General features: G+C 39.8%; 3 protein-coding genes across 3 annotated transcripts in view; all 3 read right to left on the bottom strand.

The window, feature by feature from the left end:
* LOC106308872 overlaps positions 1 to 1,699 on the bottom strand; it is a 3,276-nt gene extending 1,577 nt beyond the window's left edge. The window contains exons 1-2 of the mRNA XM_013745978.1: positions 1,621 to 1,699; positions 19 to 1,093 (exon numbers count right to left, since the gene is read on the bottom strand). Of these exons, the coding sequence (XP_013601432.1) occupies positions 19 to 1,093; positions 1,621 to 1,657 (1,112 nt within the window). The 5' untranslated portion in view covers positions 1,658 to 1,699. The remainder of the gene's footprint in view (positions 1 to 18; positions 1,094 to 1,620) is intronic.
* Positions 1,700 to 1,748: 49 nt separating this feature from the next.
* On the bottom strand, positions 1,749 to 2,920 carry LOC106307427 (uncharacterized protein At4g28440-like). Its single transcript, XM_013744384.1, has 3 exons — positions 2,812 to 2,920; positions 2,253 to 2,490; positions 1,749 to 2,171 (listed from the first exon to the last, which is right to left on the bottom strand). Exons 2-3 carry the CDS (start codon positions 2,485 to 2,487, stop codon positions 1,981 to 1,983), a joined length of 426 nt encoding a protein of 141 aa, XP_013599838.1. The 5' UTR covers positions 2,488 to 2,490; positions 2,812 to 2,920; the 3' UTR covers positions 1,749 to 1,980.
* Positions 2,921 to 3,310: 390 nt separating this feature from the next.
* Positions 3,311 to 6,922, bottom strand: LOC106310586 (putative proline-rich receptor-like protein kinase PERK11). Its single transcript, XM_013747816.1, has 8 exons — positions 5,735 to 6,922; positions 4,890 to 5,336; positions 4,640 to 4,726; positions 4,422 to 4,492; positions 4,252 to 4,328; positions 3,986 to 4,133; positions 3,741 to 3,902; positions 3,311 to 3,645 (listed from the first exon to the last, which is right to left on the bottom strand). Exons 1-8 carry the CDS (start codon positions 6,678 to 6,680, stop codon positions 3,406 to 3,408), a joined length of 2,178 nt encoding a protein of 725 aa, XP_013603270.1. The 5' UTR covers positions 6,681 to 6,922; the 3' UTR covers positions 3,311 to 3,405.
* Between the last annotated feature and the right edge of the window lie 1,553 nt (positions 6,923 to 8,475).

Consider the following 8,475-nt stretch of genomic DNA (forward strand, 5'->3'; position numbering starts at 1 on the left):
ATGTACGCATTAATAAACATGCACTTCTGCATTGCAGTCTTCACCGCAGCTATCTTTCCAATGTCCTCCAGCATCAAATCAAGACAATGCGCAGCACATGGAGTCCAAAAGAGATGTGGGCGTTTTGCTTCAAGAAGTTTTCCAGCCTTGACGTAGTTTGAGGCGTTATCAGTTACAACCTGAACCACGTTCTTCTCACCAACTTCTTCAACCATATCATCAAGTAGCTTGAACAGCATTGTAGCATCTTTCACCACTTCAGAAACCTCTTTGGACCTGATGAACACAGAACCTTTTGGTGAGTTAACCAGAAAGTTGACGATGTCTTTCTGCACCACAGAATCACGCCACCCATCAGACATGATTGAGCATCCTTTCACTGCCCACTCTTCCCTGTTAGGAGCCAGCAGTGCTTGAACATTGGCGACTTCCCTTTGAAGTAAAGGGAACCGGAGCTCATACTGAGAAGGAGGCTTTAACCCCATACCATACTGCCCAATAAGCTTTGTCATCTCCTTGAAACTGTCATGAGAGACAGCATTGAAAGGAAGCCCAGCATCGAAGAACCACCTTGCTATGGCGCCACACACCTTGTCTCTTAAGTCCTTGTCACAAGCTCCAAACACCCCTTTCCTATCCTTTCTGCCTTTCAAGATGTCTGGAGGCGTAGACATCACAAACTTGTCCAAAGGACCACGGTGCTTCCTCTTGGTAGCCTTTCGCATTGGCTCATCATCACCATCCAAGTCCTCCACATCATCTTCATTCACCACGGGTTGGTACTGCATTGATAGAGCTACTCTTTCTTCAACTTTTCTGGCCATGTAGGTCTGCAGCTCAACCCTAACATGTTCTGGACAGATTGGACATTTCTTTGCATTCTTGTACCCGCCAACAAGATGTTGTTTCAATCGTGAAACCCCAGCAGTTAACACCTTGTAGCAGAAGATACACTTCCAGTGGTTGGCGTTATTGTTAACAATGGTTCCATACTTCCTTCCCGGATCCACTTGTTGTCCTTCTCCCTGAGACCCTCCTCTTCCTTGAGACCCTCCATGAGATGATCCAGCTCCAGCGTCAGACATGATCACAACTACAACATAGAAAAACATGGAAAGAGAATAAGCTATTGACTATAAACAATACACGAGACAAACTAACATTTAAAAGAAGCTACTGATATAAACAGAGTCGACATGATCAACAAACAAGGCTTATATTAATGAAAAACTACTAACATACGGAGAAGAAACTATGATATAAACAAGAAAAGATCATAAAACCTTGCAAATGATAAGCTACTGCCGTAAGTTGTAGAGAGGAAAAGCTAATGAGTTTTACTTTCAGGTTTGTATGGTTCTTATATAGGAGAAGACATTAGGGTTAGTGGGATTGCATCCTAGGTTAGTGGGGTTGTGGATACCCTCCTCTACACGCCTAATACGTGGGAAGAGTATATACTTTTAGATATACTAAATATTCTGACAAAACCGTTTTGTTAAGTGTACATTTTTAAGCAAATCTTCTTTTTTTGTGTAGGCACAACTAAACGCCGCTTTTAGCTCTCTATGGATATTGCAAAAGCGAGGAAAAAGCGAAAAAAGCGAGGGATCTATGTACCTCGCCTGGCAAGGGTGTCCCTAAGCGTTGAGGGCATCGCCTTGGGCGCCTTAGCGCCATGGCGACAAAAACTCTCGCTTTTTCGAACCAAGCTTTAGAGTCCAATGAAAACACAAAGAAGCGAAATCTAAAACAAGAAAATGACCATGATATATAAAGAGAGAATCCTTCTACAAACGAAACGAGAACGGTACATCGTAGGCAAGCCAGATGATACATAAAGAGTCAAAACCAGCAACAAACCCACCTACAAATTCTGATAAGCAAAAACTCAAAGCAAAGAGAGAGGCCTATTGCTTCTTTAACTAGAGAATGGGTCTTCTGAGCCACTCTCTGCTTTCTTTTGGTGGTTGAAACAAATTAAGCCTCAACGCTCACAAGCTCATACTCGATGAGGGAAAGATTGTTATCTTCCTTGACAGTGATGTCTGCGGCCTCCTCCGCGACTTCAACGCGGCCCCATCTATCAACAGCAAGCCTCATAGATCCCTTATACATGTCGATCTTTGCATTGCGCAGGGTCACTATCTTGCCTTCTTTCATCAAATCCACTGATCCCAAAAAAATAAAATCATAACAAACAATCAGAAATCTCTAAATCACCTCAGAGTAAAAATGTAATGTAATCTGACCTTGATCGTTTCTTGCGGTAAAGATAATGATTCCAGTCTCATCACCAACGAGACATTCAGCAATCCGCATCTGACGAGCCTGAGGACCACTGGGACGACCTCCTCCTCCTCCTCTCTGCATCACCATCTTCGTGCTGATGACTTTCACGTTAAGTGAGAGACCATTGGTTCCTGGTCTCAGCTCACTAACCTTAGTGAACACAGGCTTCCTCAAAGCAGGTGATGCCTCAGCCATTTTCTATTATAAACCCATAAAAGAATTAAACTTTCTTAGATCAGCAATGAGAATAACTCAATTCGCAAGCAAAAAAACTTAAACTTTGAATCAGACCATCAACACAAATGCGATCAGACAAATGCCATCGAAATCGAAACAGCTCAACAAGTTGAAAACGAAGAGTATGATTCGTAAGACATCAACATCGGCACAAGAGCGATGATCTAAGCTAACCAGATTAAAAATGTAATCTTTTGACTACTGAGATTCATGGAATCTCCGATCGAGCAGATACAATTCACGATAAGAGAATTGAATTGAAACAGAAGATGATTCACTTACGTTTTCGTTTTGGCGGAAGAGACGATTCACTTAGCGATTAGATCTGTCTCCAGGCGATGAACACAAAACACAAAGACGCGGCGGTCTAAAACTCAGATATTAATACGAACCGTAGATCCGTGACCTGAACACGTGTCGTGTTCTAAGAAAATCTTGAATAAAACCCAGCCCTTATCTTTTGTACAAATTTGAGATTGGCCCTTGTTACTTTGACTAAGACAGTTTACACCCTATGATGTTACAGATGGTAAAGAGAATGTTAAACAAAATTACTATTGGGCCGCCGACGATTCAACAAAGCCCAATATTGCTATGCATCTCTATATTTGAGGAAACCAAACCGGTTAGCCAAACAATTGATTTGACATTGACTTGATAAAATGTGGGAGAATGAGACAAAGCATTTTTTACCAAATGTAAACAAAAACCAAAATTTTGGTGACAAATTTACATTGTTTGAAACTATACATCTTTCATTGTATTATATTTTGAGCTCGTTAAGACCTTCACAAAAATTTCTAAAAGGTTCCAAAAGAACCCAAGAAAAGAAACAACGATCAACTAGTTCCTTTTTAATCTCCCCGGCGAGTTGATTCAGTAGTTTGTTCGGCGACTTGTGTTAAAGGCTCTCTCAGATTCACGGCTTGTGAAGTCTTGGCTCGTGTAGTAGCCGTTACTACTACCGTATCCGTAATCCGTTGAGTCTTCAGAGGCCCTTCTGAACATACGAATCTCATTACTGTATTGACCAGAGTTATAGACCGTACTTTGACCTACTTTGACTCCATTTGACAGATCCGACATGTCGTCTCTCGTGTCCAGAGCTCTTACAACCTGTTTGTAACGTGAATAACAAACACTCTGCATCAGTTAGAGGTTTTATATTAGCATCAGTAGGTAGACTAACCAGGATTGAGTATAACTCTGACCTGAACCATACGAGGTCGTTTTAGAGCTGAATGTCTAACACAAGACGCTGCAGTTTCAATCATCCTATAGACTTCTCCTTCAATGTAATGCTTTTCCAGCCGTGGATCCACTACTTCGCTGATGTCACCTTTTTCAATGGCCTCGATAAACCGCGGACGTGCCTTCCAAGGGAGCAACCCCTCAGATTTCATTCTCAATTTGAAAATTCGAATTTTATATAATAGGTAAAAAAATTGAAAAATACCCATTCAACGAGACTTTCTTCACCCAAAGGTTGAGAGGTGTCAACAGGTTTGCGACCGGTGATGAGTTCGAGTAGCACAACTCCAAATGAAAACACATCTGATCTATCCGTTAATTTCCCGCTTGATGCATATTCTGGCGCTAAATACCTGCATGCATGCACGCATGCAACGTAACGTTTTTCCTTAGTTCATCTTATTATACACGTTGATTGTTTTAAAAAAAAAACTTTTATTTTTGTTGTTGTAAATTGACGCAAAAATGTACCCAAATGTGCCCATGACTCGTGTCGATATGTGGGACTGTGCAGTATCGTTCAGTCTGGCGAGTCCAAAATCTGCAACCTGTAAAGAACTAATCAAATGCTCGGCCAAGAAAAAACTAACGCTTTATATGAATACTGTATTATTATAAAAGAAATCAAATATTGACATTGCCTGAGCTTCGAATTCATTATCCAACAGAATATTTGATGATTTGATGTCCCTATGGATAATCTTCGGGTGACCTGTTAAATTGCTAGGTAAGCCAGATCAGCTAGAGTGAACAATTTAAAATCAAATCTTCACCCTTTCTAATTTGTATATAGTTTTCTACCAAACATATATATTCACATTTCAGAATATGTTAAAAATGTAATGGAGAGAGTATTTACAATCTTCATGTAGATAAGCAAGTCCTTTGGCTGCGCCAACTGCAATCTTGACTCGTTTAGTCCATTCCAAAACCGGCAAGTCTTTGCCTGACAATAACATAAGAAATGGTTGTCTTTAGGAAGATAGATTCATATGTTAACACAAATATTAATTCAAAAACAATGCAATACACAAAACGATTTTGAAGAAATTAAGAAAGTATAGAAAACAAAACAAAACAAAACAAAGAGAGATTGTAGAAGTAAGTACCATGTAAATGGTGATCCAAAGTATTGTTGGGGACAAACTCATAGATGAGGAATCTATGTTGCTCAGAGATGCAATAACCCACGAGAGACACTAAGTGCCTATGGTGCACTCTGCTTATGATCTCTACTTCAGCTTTGAACTCTCTATATCCTTCCGCGCTGATGGACTTTAGCTGCTTGATCGCGATTGACTTTCCATCGCAAATGATACCCTTGTAGACGTAACCGAACCCACCTTCTCCTATGACAAATCTCTTGGAAAACCCTTCTGTTATCTTGCTTAGTTCCCCGAAGGTGAAAAGGGTCTTTGAATTTCCTAATACTGCCGAGTCAGGTGTTGTTGATCTTCCTGGTTTTTGATTCCCCAAACTGTTGTTAGTGTCCGGTGAAGAGTTCTGCGCCGAGATGTTCCCGTTTCCAGGTTTTTGCCTGTAATTAACGAATCCATCTGCGCCAAAAGCAACGTTTATAGGGTTTCTTGTGACCCAAGAATCAACATTCATAAATCAACTAAAAACAAAAACAAGAAGTTGAATTAAGAATCAGGAAATAAAGAACACACAATCAGGAATCAAGGACAATGTTAGAACAAGAACTAAAACACAAAATCAAGGCCTATAGGGTTTCTTGTGACCCAAGAATCAACATTCATAAATCAACTAATAACAAAAACAAGAACTCAATAATCATTAACATGGAATTAAGGATCAAGAACACGAGTAGGAGGCATAGCAAAATCCAAACGAAAAATCAAGAATCTAGAAAATAAAAAAGAAGAATAAAAACCAAGAACAAGACATGATTCAAGAACCAATTTAAGACCACACCGAAAATATTTCTTTTTACCTGTATTAACAGACACATTAGCCGGAGGCAAATAGTTCTGGTTAGAACGAGGTGAAGAAGATTTATTTTGTTTCCTCCTAATAAAGAAAATGGCGGCAACGAATATAATGACCAAGACACCTGCGATCCCAATGCCTATCATTGTCTTCTCAGTGTAGTTAGAATCATTGTTTCGTTGTCCACTACCACCATTTCCATTGCTGTTCGCATTATGTCTATTAGACCCTCCGGAATTGTTATCGGAACCGGAGAGGGAAGGAGGAGACGACGAGGGAACATGGTTTGATCCTCCTTCTGCCGGAGGTGAATCCAACGGCTGTGAAGGGTTTCTTGGTGCACTAGGGGTTAGAGGGACAACCGGAGGCGATGGAGGAGATCCTTGGCTACCGGAAGTTTCGGTGGACGGCGGCGATATAGGAGTAGAAGGCGGAGAGGGATTAAAAATAGGGTTGTTGGGTAGTTCTAGGCCGTTGACAGTAGGTTGCTGAGTAACTAAGGTGGGAGGAGTTAGAGGAAGTTGAATTTGAGGCGTTGGAGAAGGAATCACCACGGGAGAGTTTCCGGCTGAGGTGGATTGAGGCGGAGTTTGAGGCTGAGGAGGTGACGGAGGTGGAGTTATAGAAGGCGGAGGCGAGGAAGGAGGCGTTGGAGGTGAAGTTGTATTAGTAGATTGATTGGACGGTGGTGGAGAAACGGTTACCACCGGCGGAGGAGATGATTGTGAACCACCGCCACCACCACTGTCCGGTGATGGAGGAGAAGGAGGTGAGGTTGTTGGAGGTTGTGTCGTCTGGGAACCACCGGTCGTTTTCTGATCAGCTAATCCTCCACCGGTGGTTTTCTGATCAGTTGATTCTCCACCGATGACGACGGTTGTTGGCTGTGAAGCTACAAATGGAGTTAGCTTCTTTTCGATTAACTCTGCTTGTTCCTGGACTTTGTCCATTTGTAATTCACCTTTTCCTCTGACTCTTTCCTTGTTTTACATGTTTGAATTTGCTCTCAAAAGTGTTCCTTGGGAAACAAGAAAGGATATATTTACTTTGAGATTCAAAACGAAATGAGTTAAACTCTGAAGAAATTAAATTCATCTAATCATTGAGAGGATTTTCCAGAGATATTGTTCTTGAGGGATCATCAAGATTGTGGAAGTTAGATATTAAAAAAAAAAAATCAAGCCCTATAGGGTTTCTTGTGACCCAAGGATGGATGGATGATATGAAGATATTTTCTTTTAATCAAGTCGATTTTCAGATTTTTTTTTTTAGTTGATGAATTTTTTTTATTCGTCTCGTGTTTTTCTTTTTGTAAAAATAGGAAGTCTTCCAAATCTAAACAATTGAATTCTAAAAACTACTTAGAAAATAGGCTAAAAATTCACTTGATTGTTTTTTTTTTGTATAGTAAATCATTGCAATATCTGGAAGATTCACCATGCAGCTTCATTGTCGGAATACCTCGTAAATTATTCTATCTAAAATATTATTTTAAGCTCTTTCCGTGAAATATTTGTCTTCATAATCGAGATCTAATTGATCAGACAATGGTCGAAGATGAAATTACATGGGACAATGAAATTTATATGCCTTTAAACCTCAGACTAATTATATTTGAGTACTACTCTAAAGGCATCCAGCTTAATATGATACTTGATGAGTTAGTGCCTTTCAAATGAAGACCATTAAATAAGTTCGAATTAAGTACATCCAACTCATTATTTTTTTTTTTGGCAACATCCAACTCATTATTAAGACATTATACAATTTTGTACATGTATGTATTCTCTGCTCAATTTTTTTTATAAAACTCTTATGTTGTTGTAAATTTAAGGATTTAGAATCTATAAGTTTTTATTATTATTCATAACATATGATGCTCTTATATATGAGAATTACAAAGAGATAAATGAAAAGATATAAATATGGAAAGTATACAAATACAAGTAAAAGGAAATTAGGGTTTGCTGTCTCTCCTAGCGCCTCTCTCTCTCTCCTCTTGCTGCGGCCGCCTCTCTCTCTCTCTCTCTAGGTATTGGGCCGGCTTATGGACCAGACCGGTTATGGACATCCATCATATGGTTTATAACACTCCCCTTGGATGTCATAATCATTCAGAGTTTGTAATACGCTTTGGATGTTAACTCATTAAAACCTTATCAGGAAAACCCAGTGAGACAAAACCATGATTAAGGAAAAAGAGTACAACACGTATTACTCCCCCTGATGTATACCTCCGTATATGTCCTTCAAGTTGGCGCATCCCAACCTGATGGTTGAGCTTCATGGACGCCAATGACTAATGGTCTCAATACCAAGGTAAAGTAGTGCTACCGCGTTGCAAAGACATAACTTGCCTGGGATCTATCATTGTGGATCCGAGAGATAACTTGTATCAATCAAAACATATTAACCATTCTTTGGATTTTGGTTAGTATAATGTAATCTCAAATTCTTAGTTCCTTGTAGGTAACATAGGATGTATTTTATCCAGTCCCAGTCCCTTATGTTTGGACATGACCTAAACTTAGACAATAGGTTTACATCAATACTCATGTCCGGATGTGTATGACATTACAAATACATCAAGGCAAGGCGCCAATAGTACTTAAGGTAAGGGACGTGTATGTCTATATTTCCAGTGCCTCATGGTCGAACATTAGCTAAACATATATAAGAGATTCACGGCAAGAACACATGTCCGGCCTAGTATGGTTTGCCTATTACATCAAGGCGCCAATGGCA

Source organism: Brassica oleracea, chromosome C8 (genome assembly GCF_000695525.1).
Source record: "Brassica oleracea var. oleracea cultivar TO1000 chromosome C8, BOL, whole genome shotgun sequence".
NCBI classification, from domain to species: domain Eukaryota; kingdom Viridiplantae; phylum Streptophyta; class Magnoliopsida; order Brassicales; family Brassicaceae; genus Brassica; species Brassica oleracea.

Bases quoted from the DNA above. Each gene is read 5' to 3' on its own strand.
- LOC106307427 (XM_013744384.1), bottom strand. From the start codon at position 2,487: ATGGCTGAGGCATCACCTGCTTTGAGGAAGCCTGTGTTCACTAAGGTT. The intron at 2,172-2,252 runs GTCAGATTACAT...TTTTGGGATCAG, and splicing joins TACCGCAAGAAACGATCAAG to TGGATTTGATGAAAGAAGGC.
- LOC106310586 (XM_013747816.1), bottom strand. From the start codon at position 6,680: ATGGACAAAGTCCAGGAACAAGCAGAGTTAATCGAAAAGAAGCTAACT. The intron at 4,329-4,421 runs GCAATGTCAATA...AGTTCTTTACAG, and splicing joins ATAATGAATTCGAAGCTCAG to GTTGCAGATTTTGGACTCGC. The intron at 3,903-3,985 runs GTATTTTTCAAT...CTCCCTTGGAAG, and splicing joins AAGAAAGTCTCGTTGAATGG to GCACGTCCGCGGTTTATCGA.